General features: G+C 31.7%; 1 protein-coding gene across 2 annotated transcripts in view; it reads right to left on the bottom strand.

Annotated features, from left to right (window-relative positions):
• The window catches only part of LOC113403788 (atrial natriuretic peptide receptor 1), a 291,966-nt gene that overhangs the window by 72,828 nt on the left and 200,293 nt on the right, over positions 1 to 18,845 (bottom strand). Inside the window, exon 2 of one of the 2 annotated variants that reach the window (XM_064217975.1) lies at positions 4 to 930. The exons of the other annotated variant lie outside the window; for it this stretch is intronic. Coding sequence (XP_064074045.1) covers positions 4 to 883 — 880 coding nt within the window. The 5' untranslated portion in view covers positions 884 to 930. The remainder of the gene's footprint in view (positions 1 to 3; positions 931 to 18,845) is intronic. 2 annotated transcript variants of the gene reach the window in all.

Raw genomic sequence — 18,845 nt, 5'->3', positions numbered from 1 at the left:
CACCCGCGGAACCATTGACGTAGAATTCAAACGCCGCAAGAGGGCCTTCGACGGAAGAACATCTCGTATCCCTATAATCTACGAGTATTTTCCATCCTGGCAAAGGGCCATCATGCTTCGTCATAGCCGGTACAGCCATTTCTACAATCGGCAAAACCTTAGCCAAAGAGAAAACTTGGTTTGGATCTGCAGGTAATAAAACGCCAAGCTTCAGAATTTTTTCGTTGAATTGGTGAGTTTCTGGTCTTAAATTAAAATTTGTCCGTTTTACGTAATACGGATTCGTGGATAGGTCGTGTGGTTTTCCCACTGCCTTTATATCATCATAAATATCTCGCGTCACTTGTAACGTACTCGTAAAAACAGATTTATCCGTACTGTTTTCTTTATTTTTGTAATAACTATAATATTTGTTCAATTCAAGAACATCAGGTATAGAGTATTTCTCGGATTTCTCTTCGTCGTCTACATCTTGACTCGCTGTTGTGGTTTTGACGACACTCTTTTCAAGTAATTTTTCATTTAAGTTGCGACGCCGCTTTGCGATATCTAATTCTACATCTTTTATAAACTTATCATGATTGTGTTTAAATTTCTTCATATTTACATTATTAACACCAACATCACACGTAATTATCACATTAAATACACATATATATAATAGGAGGAATGAAGCTAGATGTGGTATTTTAAATTTTGTTTTATGGCACTGTCTTTTAATCTTGTATGCTTGAGCATCGTCCAAAGTCTCATTCTGTTCGTCTTCTTTATTTGAAATTTCATCACGTCTTCTTCTAATGTTTGCTTTGTTGGCACATGATCTTTCTTTACACCAAAATGTCTTCACGTAGTGGAGGATCGTATGAACGATCTCTGTTACCATTTTCTAATTAGTTTATTTCATTGTATACGTTTCTTTATTCATATTTTCTTTATCAATTGAAATCATTATTATTTATTTACTTAGTGGATAAAAAAACCTCGTTAGCGATCATCGTTTTTAGAAAATTTACATTTTAAATGTTTAATTGACTCAAATATTCTCTAAGATGTTTTGTTTATATATATATCGAATTTCGGACATTTAAATATCGGTTATTGAAAACAAGATATTATATAAACATAAAGAATATTCTGTAAAATAAATAGATATATATATATTTTAATATACGGAATGTTAATATGTTAATGCCGTTTTTGTTTTATTTCACTATTAATATTCATTTAAGATAATTTAATGTTCTTTTGTTTGTTGATTGGGTTCAAATCTTATGTTAAACCATATAAAAATAATGAAAAAATTGATGTTATTATTGTGTAAATAACTAAACTTTAATTTAATCAAATACCAAAATAATATGTGAATAATTAACTTATTGTTTTTGAATTACGAGTAAAGTCAGTCCTGTATAATTTTACTGTATCAGTTTTATTATACTACGTACACTTTTCCTGCTATTTTTCAACCACGTATAAGTAAAACGAATTATTTCTTGAATACGTTAACAGGGCTTAAGAATTATATATATTTAAATTCATATTCCTACTGTTTTATGAAGAGTATCTAAAGGACTATATCTAGGTATGTTCAGGCGGTTATTATGGTTACGTTCGAACACATCAAAAGTATATATAAAATTATATGTATTTATTCAACACTTTTTTGTATCATATCGGTAAGTGATCGAGCAAATAAGTCACCTGGTGAGTGGTCACATAGACATAAAAAATATTTACCATTCCTTACACCGCCAATACGCCAAGGAAGCTAATATGTTATGTACCTTGCGTCATAAGTTTCCCTATTCTTCAAACCGGATCACAACAACACTATATATGTATATATAATAATTACCTACCGCAAAAGAACTCGCACAAAGCCAATAGGGCTTCAATCATAATTTTCAATTGTTTTTTAAAGATAAGCAAATATAAAAAGTATAAAGTTATATAAATTCAATGTAGTAAAATAAAAAAAAAAATAGTTCATTTAAATATCGAATATACCGGTTATCAAATAAATTTATAATAATTAGAAAACACGTAGGAAAATTAAACTCGGCAGTTTTATTAATACAATACGCGTTCTAACCACTGAGCCGAGATGACCCAGTGGTTAGAACGCGTGCATCTTAACTGATGATTTCGGGTTTAAACCCAGGCAGGCATCATTGAATTTTCATGTGCTTTATTTGTGTTTATAATTCATCTTGTACTCGGCGGTAAAGAAAAACATCGTGAGGAAACCGGCATGTGTCTAATTTCAACGAAATTCTGCCACATGTGTATTCCACCAACCCGCATTGGAGCAGCGTGATGGAATATGCTCCAAAACCTTCTTCTCAAAGAGAGAGGAGGCCTTAGCCCAGCAATAGGAAATTTACAGGCTGCTAATGTATGTATGTAAATATATATACGAGTCAGTCTTACCAGCATTTAAACCAAAATATTCTTTATTCAAGTAGGCTCATAAAAGCTCTTGACAATTATCATGTTACAGTATTGAATTAAATTTAAAGCTACCACCGTTTCGGAAAGTAGATTCTACCGAGGAGAATTGATAAGAAAATCATTACTCAGTTTTCCACCATTGTAATAAAAAAAATCAAAACAGGTCTGAGTATAAATTTAAATAACGTGAAAACTCCATCGCTTTTTATCATACATAATATATTCTTGTATCAATATGCTTTTTATATTCATATTTTTAATAAAAAATTAAAATGATTTATAGGCTATGTTAAAAATATTAACGTAACTTTATTATTAAGACGAAGACCTTGCCTCGGGATTTATTGACAGCATAGTCGGAAACTGGGAGTAATAAATTTATTTTTATTTCTCGTGTTCAATACAATATTATATTAAATAATATGCCTTAATAATTTATTTATTTATAAATAACATTTAATTTTATTTTTAGACAAAGTTTTTATCATATCATAGATATTGGCGCTGTAAGATATATTTTATATTATATAAACTTTGTTCAGTAATTGTTAAAAACAATTGCATTAAGATTTCCGCCAAAATAGTATAACTTCAATAGGTGGCACTTGTGTCTTATCAGATATTAATTATTTTGAAAAACCGAAACGTGGTTTCGGTAATGTTTGTATAATTAAATGAAGTCATTTGCAGAAATTACCCATTTTGTTTTTGATACAAATAAATTAATTTGTTTTTTTTTTTTTATTAGAACCTAATTCTAATTATAAGTTAAAACTTGTTTTTATCATTGATAGGCAAAGAACCGGTTTTTTTTTCATACATATTATAAAGTCAATAAACTATTAAATAATCTAATAATACTTTTCCTTATAGCTACTATTTTTTTTTTTTGAGATTGATATAAAATTAGCATGCACATCGTGAGCATGATTAAATATACCGCGAACTCTAAATCTCTAGATATTGAAAAAACAAAATAGACGAAATTAAAATTGAGTATACTTATTACTAGCATTAACAGCCTGTAAATTTCCCACTGCTGGGCTAAGGCCTCCTCTCATTTTTGAGAAGAAGGTTTGGAGCATATTCCACCATGCTGCTCCAATGCGGGTTGGTGGATACACATGTGGCATAATTTCGTTGAAATTAGACACGTGCAGGTGGTGCATGCCTGGGTTTGAACCCGCAATCATCGATTAAGATGCACGCGATTTCTATACACTTGCACTACACTAAGAGAAAATTCTCAGGAGTACGCTTTTATGATTTGTGATAAGAATGATACTATTCATCTTTATCATTATTTATCAATAATACGTTCGGAACGATAGAAGTTTTTGACCCCCATGTCAACCTTAGCGTTAGCGTTAACCGTTCGCAAACTATAAAGCTTGTATCTGACCTTTCTGGTCCATACTATAAAAAATTTTTATTAAAATAGGTCTAAATAATTTGGTTTTGTAAATTTTACTTGAATCGGCAAAAACTCAACAATCAAAACATATGTCCTATTAATACCAATATATGACAATATGATTAGTTTTGAAGTGATAACTTCTTATAGGAGGGTAAACCGCTTCGTTACGTAACGCGTTACGGTGCCAGTCTGTCCGGCTTCTCTTTATCTTACGCATACGACAGCGGTACACTGGCTCCACCTCTCTCATTCTAACCCACAACTCTAGCCGTATTTCGGATAGACGTTATTTTTTAAGTTATCACTTCTGTCAGGTATCCCGATATTTTTTTCTCCAAACGCTCTTACGAGTTTCCCCCAGCTTATGTGGGATTCAGTATTACTATAACACTAAAATACCCACTAAGAAACGACCTTATGCACTCCGCCTATTAGGAGGACATCTACCTACGTTGACTAATATGATTAAATCCCAATAGACTTAGTCAAAAATAATAATCCAATCAATCATCGAAAGACATTTAATTAAATTCGATAAAAGTATTGACATGACATTAGCAAATGTTGCCAGACACAAAAAATAGATATGCTAATAAAATTCAGTCATGACTTACATAATAATTATTTCCAAGTATGTCACTCGTTCTATTTTTATATTGAAAACAGGAAATGAATATTTAGACGTATAATGGATGTAAACAATACTCGTAACATATTCAACTTGTTTTGTTTTTCAAGTTATACTTCATTTGGCGTGTTATGACAAAATGATGAGAGTACATTTTTATGATGAGTATGCACATAGAAGGCATTTGAACACACAATGAAGTTGCTAAGCCGTCATTTGAGTGTCAAATCGCATATTTAAATTGTTAAAGTTGAAACTTGTTCGAAACAAGAAATTACGTTTATTATAGTAAAAAATATTTTAATGTTAATAAGTAGATAATTATTATCATTTTATAGTTATAGTTATATTGGCATGCATAGAAAATCTATTTTTAATGAATGAAGTAGATCCTCTGCCGCTACATAAATAGCTTTTTTTATAATTTGACGATGTAATCATTATTCCTAACCCTAGTAACGTCAGAAAACCTTAATAAAATCACCGTACCTGTTATTTATTAACACATTTAATATATTACGTAATCTGACTCCGTAACCCCGACAGGGGCAACAATGTCATAACGACAGATGTATTAAATATATATTATCAAAATAGTTCGACACAATATTTAATTATAATAGGTAGGCAGACTGCCTTATTTTCGAATCGAGATGGTTGCGGAACAAAGATTTGCGTATATGAAAGTAGTATATAATATTTAATTACATTTGTTATGTATATTATATTTATTAAACATTAATAGTCATTAGACTTTTAAATGAAACGATCACGACCGTGACTCCTTGCGGTCTATTTTTTTTTTCTATTTCGAAGTAATAGTAGAAAAAGATTTTATTATCTATAGTTAGATTTATTTCATAAAATCAATTCTCAATTTTAAGTTAAACTCTAAAGTCAATCTTGAAAATGTTCGTCCAAATAGTAAAATAGTTATTACAAAATTTTACTAAAGGAATTGTGTAGATTTAGGAAACAGCTTCTGTAAAATTCATGACCGTATGGATTATTGATAGGAATGCAAGCAGTATTTCCCAGTTGAATCGCAATTCCCATTCTCTGGGCGAAATAGAACCAGCATTTCTGTCACCAATGGAGGCAATAACACGGAGTCTTATTGCACGGAGTGTAATGTGCTAGAAAAGTTTTAGTACTATTACTTCAAAGTCCAAGAGATTTAATTGTAAATGTCTAATTTTAAAGATTTTCTTTATTTTTTTCGCATGCGAAAGCGATCACGCGACTCCAAAAAAGACGAAGAGAATACCGCTGCTTTTTAGTATTATATCCGATATGATAAAGACTCGCTTTATTAGAATTATGAATATCAGAAATTAAGTCGGAAGTTATTCAATACACTATTAGCTTTCTCCAGTAGGGAAGTGTTATGAGTTGGCTCGAGTGGCGCTAGATATTGAAATCGGAGATGTTTGTCGATAAATCATAATCGCCAGATGCACGGAGTTAGCGATGTAGGTCACACACACATATGTCAAAACATTTAGCATATGTACCTCTTAGTGTGTGTACAAGTACAAGAAAAATAACATGATAGTGCACTGAAGTTGTAAGGTATATTAAATATTTCTTAAAATGCCAATGTTTATGGCGGCGGTGGTGACCACTACTTGAAAATCTTAAATTAATTATTTTATTTTTTCATCAATATCTTGTACAAAATAATATGTGATACTTTTTTTCTGCACATTAGCCTCAAATATTAATTTCAAAACTGAAAAATTAGACTTTAAAAAACAAATACTTAGGAAGAGGGATATTTTTTTGACTTTGCGAAGTAAATAACTTGGTGTTACAGGTTTATATTAACTTCACGTCATTATAATTAAATTGATAATGATTTCATTTACATAAGAATTATTAACACTTAAGTATAATTTAAAACTAGTTACTGTATAAATCTTGATCGCGTGGAATAGTGACAAGAATGTTAGCAGCATTAGCCGTTGATTCGAAATTCCGATCTGGGCCAAAAACGAACCAGCCCTCCTGTCACCAGTGAAGGCAATAAGGCGAGTGTTATACTTTTAATTAAGCTTTTAGCATTACTACTCCAAGGTCCAAGTGTTTCAACAGCAAATGGGACAAAAATATATCTGTGTTAAATACAGCCTGAAGGTACTCTCTACCTCTAAGATTAAAGTTATACCTTGACCATATTGTCATATTTGTGGTATATAAGTGAAAGTAAATCAGTTGTTTCAAAGTGAAGACTCTATTATTTTTTTAATATAACCTTCAGCTATGAATTTATTTATTTAGACTCTGTAACGACTTCAGATAGTTTCCTAGTATTTTTTTATTCGTTTTATGCCATTGTACCGACAGTTTGTAAACGTTTTTTTGCAACGTCGTGAAATTTTTGGTTTTGGTGCAAAACGCTTTTAAGTATTCCCCCATCCGAATGGGTTCAGTGTGTTGGAAACCAAAAACCAATGGTACCGTCAACGTGGTTTGGTAACGTAAAACCCCAACCGAGATAGGCAGCGACCTAAATATAAGTCTTCAAATCATCTAAATTATAAAATAATGCTTAAAAATGACTTGTACATTCGTTTCCGCAGAAACTATAATGTACACTGATAACAATAATTCAAGTCTTTTTAACACCGATAACACTGCTCTGGGTGACATGTCAAATTTGAATTTATTTTAAATATTTTAAATTATTTAGTTTTAAGTGTTTTAATAATAATTAGTGTAGTAATTCTGGATTACAATTCTTAATAAAAGTGTCAATAGTGTTTGTGACGCAGATACGCCACTATATCAAAACAAAAGAAGAATCGAGTCTGCTGTCATACTCTAACGGCCGCTTGACTTGAAATCTTTTACGTTTACCCGGGAAGTATTTTACGTTATAAACCTGATTCGAACAGGGCTTGCATGTTGTGGACAGCATCTGTCTTCTCCTTTGGCGTGATTACTGTCTCACTTTGCTTGACAATTAGCTGGAAGCAAAGTTGAAGATTTTAACGTAGTCCTCAGATAGTTCTTCACAATATCTGTGCTGTGCATAGGACTCAGCTTATTTTGTTAGCTGTATTCCTTGCGTTCAGTATACACTAAGCTTATAATATTGTTTGAATTATTTGACAACCAAATAAATTAATACATACATATTTATTAAAAGAAAATAAGAAATAATTAAAAACATTATATGTGACTCACATAGTGTACCTTTAGTAACTGACATAACATAATATAATAGATCACATAAAATTCCTTAACTCTGTCCAAATTAATTGCTATTACCTTAACTGATAATATATAATTAATCACATTTTATTATATCACATATTATTAAAATAATCATATTAACACATAGATTTGAACCCTAATTAATAATATTATATACTAATAATATTATATTATCTTTTTATTTATTTAAATACATATTTTAATAAATTTACAGTTAAACAATACTATTATGACCCGGAAAACATCAATAAAAGATATAGAAGCCAAATTCCAATTGACCCTTAAGGAATTACAATCCTCCAAAGAGTTAAATAGACAACTTCTTCAAGAGAGTGAGACGTTAAGAAGAGATTAAAAAAATTGTGAAAAAAAACACTGGACTCAAAAGTGAGCTAGCTAAGTTGATGAACATTGTTTAGATGTTGTTAGCCAGCGGGATAATCTTCTTGAGATTGTGACCTCATTTAAAGAGTGTAACGATGAACATGAAAGAGCTTTGAGTCGCATTTCAGGACTAGAAGTAAGTCTTATTAATGCTCAAAAATCAGAAATAGAACTAGAACAAATTAAAACAATCCAGAAATGTGATGCGACTGAAAGGTTGTATCATGAGTTAGTTACACATGCCTCTGACTCCAATACCACCTTGCAGGGGTCTGAAGATAATCATACCTATATGAATTCACATAATAATTTTATATAAAAAATTATATAATAAATTCAAAATATGAATTTATTAATTATATAGATTTAAATTGACAGAGGGTACTATGTACCTACCAATAAAATCCAGAAGACTAATTGGTAACCTAATTACTTACAATATTAATAATTATTTTATGTCTAATGTTACCAAGGATCATATGTATAATAAAAACAATAATTTAATTTATATTAACACCGATAAAAGTAATTTAAATTGAATTCTAAGACAATAGAGGTAGTCTCCGGCTCAAGTATTATTAATACTAATATTAATTTACCTAATAGTAATTTATCCTTGGTTAAATTCCTAAATTTCAAAATTAGAAATAAACAAAACAATAATAATAGTAAACTTGTAAACCTGGTGCACCAAAACATTCAAGGAATGACAGGAAATGATTTAGAAATTGAGTTATTCATAAACAATAATGCCATCAATATTTTATGTATAACAGAACATTGGTTGTAAATTATCAGTTTATGTTTAACTTCAGTGGTCACCAGATGCCTAGTATGTTCAGTAGAAAAAACTATATGTGGTGGCTCATTAATACTTATTAACAAAAATCTCAAATTTAAAGAAAGTAATGAAAGAAAACAGATGTTGTGAGCCTTTCTATTGAGCAGACTATTGAAATAGCCTGTGCAGAGCTTGAGCATGTCATTGTTGTATGCGTATACAGACCTCCTAGCGGGTTATATGAAGCATTTGAGAAAATATTGGAAAGTGCATTATTGAAATTATCTGGATCAAGTAAATATATTTTTAATTGTGGTGACTTCAACATAAATTTATTAGATAACTATAGCACAAGTATTAGATTCAGATCATTATTATATTCATATAACCTCATTAACTTATTCTTAGAGCCAACAAGAATCACTGAATCCACTGCAACATATATTGACAACATATTTACCAACTGTGTACCTAATCATAAATGTATTATAAATATGTTAAGTTCTGATCATTGTGGACAGTTGGCTTCATTTAATTCGCAAATAAAAAATAATGCTAAGGATTTAAAACAGACATTTGTTCCAATCAATTTGTATCGAAGAAGTTCAGAAGTAATATCATGGCAAAGCTCTTATATTTACAATTAAATGATAATTCAAATGAGCTTTATAACAATTTTTTTAAATTAATTAAAACAGAATTTAATGCCATATTTACTTCCAAGACAGTCAATTCTAGGAATTTTCTTAAATTTAATGATTGGGCGACTGTCGGAATTCACAAGAGTAGGCACAGGTTGTATGAACTTTATAGTGAAAGATCATACAACCGGTCTTTTTCATTTATCAGTTATGTTAGTGTCTACTCTAAACTATTCAAACGTGTATGTCATACAGCTAAATCATTGCATATAAAAAAAAAATATTGACGCACCTGATAAAATAAAAATAACCTGGAAAATTATTAATTGCGAAACTGGAAGAGTCAAAAATAATAACAAGTTGCTCCACAAGAAACAATTTGGATTTACAAGGGGTCGCTCGACAACTGACGCTGGTGTTGAGCTCGTTAAAAATATTTACAAGGCCTGGGAGGATGCCTTAGGGATATATTGTGATTTATCTAAGGCCTTTGTGTGCAACACGAAACTTTGGTCAGGAAGCTACGTCATTATAGAATTAGAGACACTGCACTCAGTCTGATTTCGTATTTGAGCAATCGGATTCAGAGGGTTGATGTAAATGGAAAGAGATGAAAGAAAATAATTATTTCAATATATGACTCTGAAATAGTAAATTGGTTTAGTGTTAATAATTTAATGTTAAATAGTAAAAAGACAAAACGTATTAAATTCATTACTCCCAATGTAAGATGTGTCAAAACGAGTGTACTTTTAAACGGGGAAGCATTAGATGTTTTAGAATCAACAGAGTTCCTTGGTATGACAATAAACTCTAAGCTCCAATGGGGCCCCCATATAAATAAGTTGGCGAATAGACTCAGCTCTGCAGCCTATGCGGTAAAAAAAATTAGACTTTTGACTGATGTGGATACGGCTCGCCATGTGTATTACAGTTGTTTCCACAGTATAATGTCGTATGGCATCCTACTCTGGAGTAATGCAGCTGACATTAATACCATTTTTGTACTGCAGAAGAGGGCTATTCGTACAATTTATAACCTGGGCCCAAAAGATTCGTTAAGAGGTAAATTTAAAGAAATTAAAATAATGACTGTCGCTTCTCAAATTGTTTTTGATAATGTTATGTACGCAAAAACAAATGATTTTCCCAGAAATTGTGACGTACATTCTATTAACACTAGGAACAAGAATAAACCTGTTACCCCAAGTACCCGATTACAAAGGGTTAGTAACTCTTTTTTGGGGCAATGTATACGTTTTTACAACAGGATCCCAGAAAACGTTCAAAATTATTCAATTATAAAATTCAAAAGAATCGTTAAAGAGTGTTTGTGTGCTAAAGGATATGAAAGATGCACACATTGGGAATGAAATGATCGCCTCCAGGCTGTTTCAAATAACTAAAATATAATTATTATTGTACATGCAAAATGAAAAAAAAAAAAAATATCCCGCTGAGTTTCTTTCGCCGGTTCTTCTCAGGTGTAAAATTCCGAACCGGTGGTAGATTTTTGACTATCAATAAGCAAGTGTAAACACTTCTATATTTAATAAAGATTTTTGACTTTGACTATGAAGTCAAATTAGATCTTGTTAAATTAATTCTACGACTTTTGTTCATTAATGAGAATTATAATTGCTCATATTTTATGTACCATATTAAAGTTAATTTCAGAATGTGTTCTGATTTACATAACTAATTAAAGATAAATAAATATAACTATAAATTTTATATAAATGTAAGTATAATTGGTGGCAGGACTTAATCCATGCTCGTCTGGGTAGGTACCAACTCATCATGTCATATTCTACATACAAACAGCAATATTTAGTATTATTGTACTTATGTATCTAGAGATCTTGTGTCTCACATAATATATCATAATACCTATATATATGTACATATAATGGACATAATATCTTTGTTTCCAAGGTAAGTGGCACATTGGTTATTGAAATTCCTGGCAGCACTAATGTCTATGAGTGGTGACCACAACCACAAGTCGGTACACGTACGTGATATTCAAAAAAGGTGAAATGATAATCTAAAAGGGTTAATCATTTAAAACAAAGGATCATTTAAAATGGCTACATAAATACTAACATCGTGCGGTTTTATACATTTTAAACGTTCCTACTCCACCTGGGCTGTACCGTAATCCGACTGGTATTACCACAGATTAGAGCATTCGGATAAAAATAAACAAGGACTTTTATATCTTAAATCTTTGATGTTAGTAACGCCATAAACATTGGCACTATAAAAAATATTTATAAATTTTACTGTAAATACTGAAGATTTCAAGTAGCTTCTGACGAGTTGACATTCTGTTTCTTCCTACTTTCAAAGAGAAATAATTCAACAAACAATAAACTGTCTGTCTGTCTGTCTAAATCTTTAAATTTATTCCTATTAATAATATCGTCAATTGCATTTGTAGAGCTATGCCACGATATACACGTTTTATCGCTTACTTTATTTTTATACTTAATTTTTATTATTTTCGTACTGAAATTTAAATTGATTCATATAAATGAACCAATACTGGGCTTTGGGCCTCTGAAGAAAAAAATTAGATTTTAATCAACGCTGCTTCAATGCGTGTTGGTGGATTCGTGTAGCAGAATCATCCAACACGCGCAGGTATGCTAACTTTTACGTCTTCAACGCCGAGTTCGATATGAAATATAAAAACAATTAGCGTGAAAACTCAAATTGAGGTAACTTCATAATATTTCTGTCACTGTATAATTAATAATTGTACTTTAACTTCAACAAACTGTCGGTTCCTGGCTTCTTTAAGTTTTTCTTATTTTGTTTTATTACGCTCTGCTAGTTCCTAATTCAAGAGTAAATTTTCATTAATTTTGTTTATGTTTATTGAATTTAAAAAAGTTTTGTCTGGTTTATTAATAATATTCGAGCTAAAATATTATAAATAAATCAAACAGGTGAGCTGAGAGTCATTTTTGTGTTTTTGCAATCGGGAATGAGTTGCGTCGTAAGATACACAACAATATCAAATATATTATCTTTAGTATAGATTTTAATATAATCTGCGTCAAACGCTAAATATTATAAAATAAAGTCCCTTCATCGTGTCTGTTTGTCTGTCTGTCTGATATTCAAAGGTACAGAACGGATTTTGGTAAAAGAGTGATTCATGAGAAAGGTTTAGGTGCGTTATTCTTTATTTTTTATTTATATTTACTAAAATATGACTGATTGTTGAAAATATCAGAAATGATCAGTTGACTGGGAGTTTCCCTCGATCGGAATCAATTTACCCGTACAATGCCGGGATGAGTATCTAGTCATTATTTAAATACGTGATGTAAAACTAAGTGTATGACGTTTGGTCAACTCGAAATTTTTCTGTTCCTTAGAGTAATTTTGATGTATCGTATTGCTTGCAGTGACTCTTTCATATGAAGCGAACGGTAAAATCACTACGTGTGTATGACAAATATACTTTAATCTATGACGCAATATTACAACAACTGCCTGGTATAGGTTATCATGGAATTGCTGTATTCTTGTTGATTGCGCACGATTTGCACATTAGCCCCTGTACCTCTCGTATGGGCTGTTGGTGCGAATCTATTTCAAATGCCTTTATATTTGCCCATATATTTATATTTGCCTTTTATAGATTACTAAATAATTGACTTGCTTGATCTAGGCCGTCTGCAAAGACTGCGAAACTAGCTCTATGACCCTGTTGGTGTTTAATATTTTGATATTCTGAGAAAGTTACGGTGTTAAAAAAGCTGTATTTTTTAATGCTGTTGATGTAACAGAATATTATTCCTAATTTCTTTACATTTTCGTTCATTCACCAGCCACTACGATTAAACGGAAAATAATCTTCACACCGCTGACAAAATGAGGTGTTTTCTTGATGTTTTTAAGTATCACGTGAAGTTCAAACTTGGTAACTATTACATCAAACCTTGTCTCCCAAATTTTTTTCGCCATCGCTGATCACAACATTATAAATATAACTTAAGCAGATGAAAATTCGATGAATGAAACCAGAATCTTTGCCTAATTATTAACGACCAATTTGATTCTCAATGGTATTAGATATGATTTTTTTTTAATAGTTTTATCTCGTGTGATCGTGCCTTTCGTGTATCTTATCTTTAATTTGGATCAACACCATTTTAATGTGAATATTATTAACAGTCAACAGAATTTATTTAACGGCTTTAGTTTCATTATAATTGTCACTTGCGGTTTCGGTCGCATTTTAGGGTTCGCGTCAGGTGAAACATGCTTTAACCAAATTTCGTCAAATTTGGTTCAGTGATTTGGATTGGAAAGAGCAACAGACAAATATACAGAGTTCCTTCCCATTTACAATATTAGTATAGATTGAAATGTAGCTGATAATGGTATATATTGGTAATGGTGGTGGTGGACGGTGGATAAATGGTAATGGTGGTGGTAGATGGTAGATAAATAGGAATGGTGGTGGTGGATGGTGGATAAATGGTAATGGTGGTGGTGGATGGTGGATAAATGGTAATGGTGGTGGTGATGGTGGATAAATGGTAATGGTGGTGGTAGATGGTAGATAAATGGTAATGGTGGTGGTGGATGGTGGATAAATGGGAATGGTGGATAAATGGGAATGGTGGTGGTAGATGGTGGATAAATGGTAATGATGGTGGTAGATGGTGAATAAATGGTAATGGTGGTGGTAGATGGTGAATAAATGGTAATGGTGGTGGTAGATGGTAGATAAATGGTAATGGTGTCATTGTATACGAACTAAGAAAATATTCTGATTGTATTACCATAGGTCGTTACGCAAAGTCGAATTCTATAAAAAAAACTCCACTCATAACAGACACATAAATATCTTAAATGATTAATCTTTATAGCCGAATTATAATACCAATCGGATTAGTGCACGTTTATTAATGAAATATTTAAATATGACAAATATAGAATTTAACGCAATTAATGTATATATATATATTTTAAAATTTTATGAATCAATTATAATAATTTAAATATATGAAAAAAAAGTATTGATCATCACATCTGCTTAATAAAATTCTAAAATGTCTGTTTGACATATAACCCAAAGCTATGGGCCTAACGGGATGAAATTTTGTACAGTAATTATTTATACATTGTAAGTGAGCTGAGTGAGAGAGCCGAGATTGCCCACAAACCTGCATTGGAGCAGCGTGGTGGAATATGCTCCAAGACCTTCTCCTCAAAGGGAGAGGAGGTCTTAGCTCAGCAGTGGGAAATTTACAGGCTGTTAATGTAAAAGTGAGCTCTAAAAAGGATTTTACACAATACATATACTAAGGGTGATAAATAGGGAAGCAGTCTCTATGGAAATTTTCACTTCTGTAATGTTAGAAATATTTCTGTTTTAATGAGTTCAGGGTTTGTAATATTTTAATGATATATAGAATTCGGTGTTCAGGTTTCCTTTTACTTTTACATTATCTTGTAAAACAGTTGGGTTGAATAACGGATGAAAGTTTGCATGGAACTTCATCCCGTTTTAAGTAATTGATGCGAAGATATGTTTATAGGTGTTCAGATTTTTTTTTTTGTGTAAATGTCAACCGGTATAGCGTTTTTGTAAATTAATGTCTCAAGACCCATCTTAATTGGAATAGGAAATTAATATTCAAGAAATATAGTTTGCAGAAATTTGTGAAGCTCGAATAAAAACAATTTAACTTATGTGAGTTATATATTAGTTTCCGCCCGTGACTTTGCCCGCAAGTAAGTGGGTAGGGTTCAATTGTTTATAAAAAAAAACATTCAGATCCATTCAGGCGTTTTGGCGAGTAACAAACATCGATTCATCCAAACTTAAAAATTTAAATGAATAGTAAGATATTACTTAATTTATCATTTGACTCAATATTTTGCTCGTAAAACTAAGTTTGACATTCATATTGAAAAAAATTTCAGTGTGTGGGAAAAATCTGCGGGTTTTTTCAAATAATGTTTCCAGTGGGATATCCCATCGGGTACGCGGCTTAAAAATGAATAAAATATTATTACGTAGCTACTCTTCTCGGCTTTGCTCTGTTCGTTGTTCTTTATAAGATTATTGCGTTCAGTCAGATAAACAGACGCAATAATACGTAGACTTTTTTCAACAATACGTATTATTAGTATGGGTGGTATTAATTTGTTACAATGAATCAATGGAGTTAATATATATGTAAATGCAATAACACTTCGTTTTGTAATAAAAATGACACAAACGATGATCTAATAAACGTCAAACATACACTTAATAACAGTATTTATCGCGTTGGAACGATGCATCATAAATTGAATTTATAAATTATCATACACGGCGATTGTTAGTGAGGATGGTGTAATCGATTCTCTGACAAGTATGGATAGAGGAAAATATTAATATGTAAGTTTTAGTTTGAAAATAGCACTTAGAAGACAGAACTGCTAGTGAATTGATTATTATTATTAATTTTAATCGATATAAAAAGGTAAATGGTCACCACTAAGTGTAGACATTTGCACTGTACGAAATAGCAGCATCCCTTGCATGACATAGGTGTCAGCAACTTTGGTAAGTGTGATGGTAGAACTCTTGCGCCTGTACACTATCTCGTACTTCTAGCAAAACAAAACAAAATAATACTAAGTATTGGTGTTTGGCGATAGAACATTTTTTCATAAGTGGGTCTAACATACCCAGAAGGCCATTTATAAACCCCTTCTACGTATGTCATCACACACGGATATCTCACGCATCCGCCATTCAAAAGGAGGAAGCTAAAAAGACAGTTCAACTTTCTAGGGAGGTGTGAGGTTTCACAAAGGTGACATGATACGATAAGTGGAAGAAAAATACACACGCCTGAAAAATGGAATGAAGGGAAACAGTGATGGTTATACAGTTCATAGATTTGAGGTTATTTATTTGATATTACAAATTCAGGTTATTTATATTTGAATGTTTTTTATGAAAAGCCCTTATCACTTGTATGATTGATAGACTTTCGACAATAAATAGGAGAGTTACAAAACAAAATTTCAATAGAATTTTGTTTAAGAAAAGAGATTGGAACTCGGACTCCTTTTAACATTTTGCTAACAGATGAAGCCATTTAAGATTCACGTGAAATATAAAAAAATATATCTACGGTTTAGTACGATACCTTAGAAATAACTAAAAATGTTTTAATATACATATATGTATATATATGACTAATGGTGTAAGAATTTTCGAAAGAATATATGAAGTATTATTTAAATAACCTGATTGTATTGTATAACCTGTTTCTTCTGATGAAATGAACACATAAATTTAGGCTTCTAAGAAATTCAATTTTACGGTTATTGTGTTCCAGTTTAAAGGGTGAGTATAATATTCACAAGGGTTATGACATCTTAGTTCGCAAGGTTGGTGACGTATTGAGTATGTAAGGGATGATTCATCAACATCAACAGCCTGTAAATTTCCCACTGCTGGGCTAAGGCCTCCTCTCCCTATGAGGAGAAGGTTTTGGAGCATATTTCACCACGCTGCTCTAATGCGGGTTAGTGGAATATACATCTGGCAGAATTTCTTTTCCTCACGATATTTTCCTTCACCGCCGAGCACGAGATGAATTATAAACACAAATTAAGCACATGAAAATTCAGTAGTGCTTGTCTGGGTTTGAACCCGAAATCATCGGTTAAGATGCACCCTTTCTAACCGCTGAACCATCTCAGCTTAGGGAGCAAGAGATGATTAATACAGGAATATTAACTATTGTGTAATTTTTCTATCTAGGTATATTAGTTTACCATCAGCCCTATTTGCTAATCTATATACTTCTACTGATAAATATATAGAATAAACAAGCTGCTTTAATAGCTCAGAAAATGGAGCAACCAAAACAAACTTCATCGGTCATTATTTTTATTGCTAGTGAAATTTGATTCTTGGCAAGCTTACAAAAACCATTGAATCTATCATAAAAGTTTATGCCCCTTGTATTGTTAAAATTTAAAATAGAACAGGTACTGGATATTGATACGGTATTATGGTCCAGCGATCCCCTGTCGTCCTTCAACCCACATATTAACACCCCCCCCCCCCCCACCGCTACGTCTATTACAGGGTAATAAATCATAGCTTCATATTAGGATATAAATGTCAAATATCCCATGATCTTTTCTCTATCCATGACAAAAATTATACGAAGTTTCATGACGATCAGTTAAATAGACTAACTGTTCGATACAGTGATAAAATCTTTCCTGTATAAATATATCAAAATAAATCTTAATTCTACTTGACTATTGATAGCGTTCTGGACGCTTTACTGATTTTCTTAAATCTTGCAAAACACTGTTGTTGATATCTCGTAATCCATCACGCCAATATCGTTATGCGGTAGTTTTTGTTAGCTAAGTCCGGAATTTTCTGGATAAGTGCCATAATAAATGAAATACGTTGTTGATGATGGCAACCCTTGAAAAAGGCTTAGAAAATCAATAATACAATCTGACATTTCCGACGTCCCAATGCTGAGCCAATTTCTTCTCTTCTTTTGAGGAGAATTAAAAAAAAAAGAAGAAGATACAGATTTCCTTAGGATGTTTTCCTTTACGAGCACGAGATGAATTATAAACACAATTTAAGGACCTGAAATTCAATTGGTACTTGTTTGGTACCGGTTAAGATACACGTGTCGTAACCAAAGGCTTATCTAGACTTACAATGCGGCTGCACTATCCCCTATTCCCATAATTCGATCGGATGGTAATCCGGCTTTACGCGTTACAAGAGACGTTGAAAACTTCCTTTCTCCGAATAGCTGAAAATTTGTTGGAGAAAATATCATTAGCTTATTTTAAACCCGACCCCTCTAAGCTGCCTAACAAACTAGCCACTAGATCAACGTATCTTAAATACTAATATCATAAATGCGAAAGGAACTCTATCTGTCTGTTGAATAACATTTGACCAGATTTGATAAAATTTGTTAAAAACCTAGCTAGTTGAACATAGGTTACTTTTTTTATACCTAACTTATGACGAGGATTATATATAGGATTGCATGAAATTCCCACTAGTCACTTCAATAGTCTTCAAGTTTAAAAGAAAATATATTACGAAGTTTTCCTTATATTATAATATGATAAACTACAAAGCTTTTCCTGGGGTGCGCTGCATCTGGTTTGAGTTTCATGTTTAATAATTTCGAGGGTTTTTCAGTTATGCATTATAACAAAAACTCCCTCTCATATAATAGTAAAGTAGTCATATTATATACTACTCATATAATCATATTATTTTTTATATAAGTAGGATTTCCA

Source organism: Vanessa tameamea, chromosome 20, assembly GCF_037043105.1.
Source record: "Vanessa tameamea isolate UH-Manoa-2023 chromosome 20, ilVanTame1 primary haplotype, whole genome shotgun sequence".
NCBI classification, from domain to species: domain Eukaryota; kingdom Metazoa; phylum Arthropoda; class Insecta; order Lepidoptera; family Nymphalidae; genus Vanessa; species Vanessa tameamea.
This window is presented reverse-complemented; position numbering and strand designations above follow the sequence as displayed.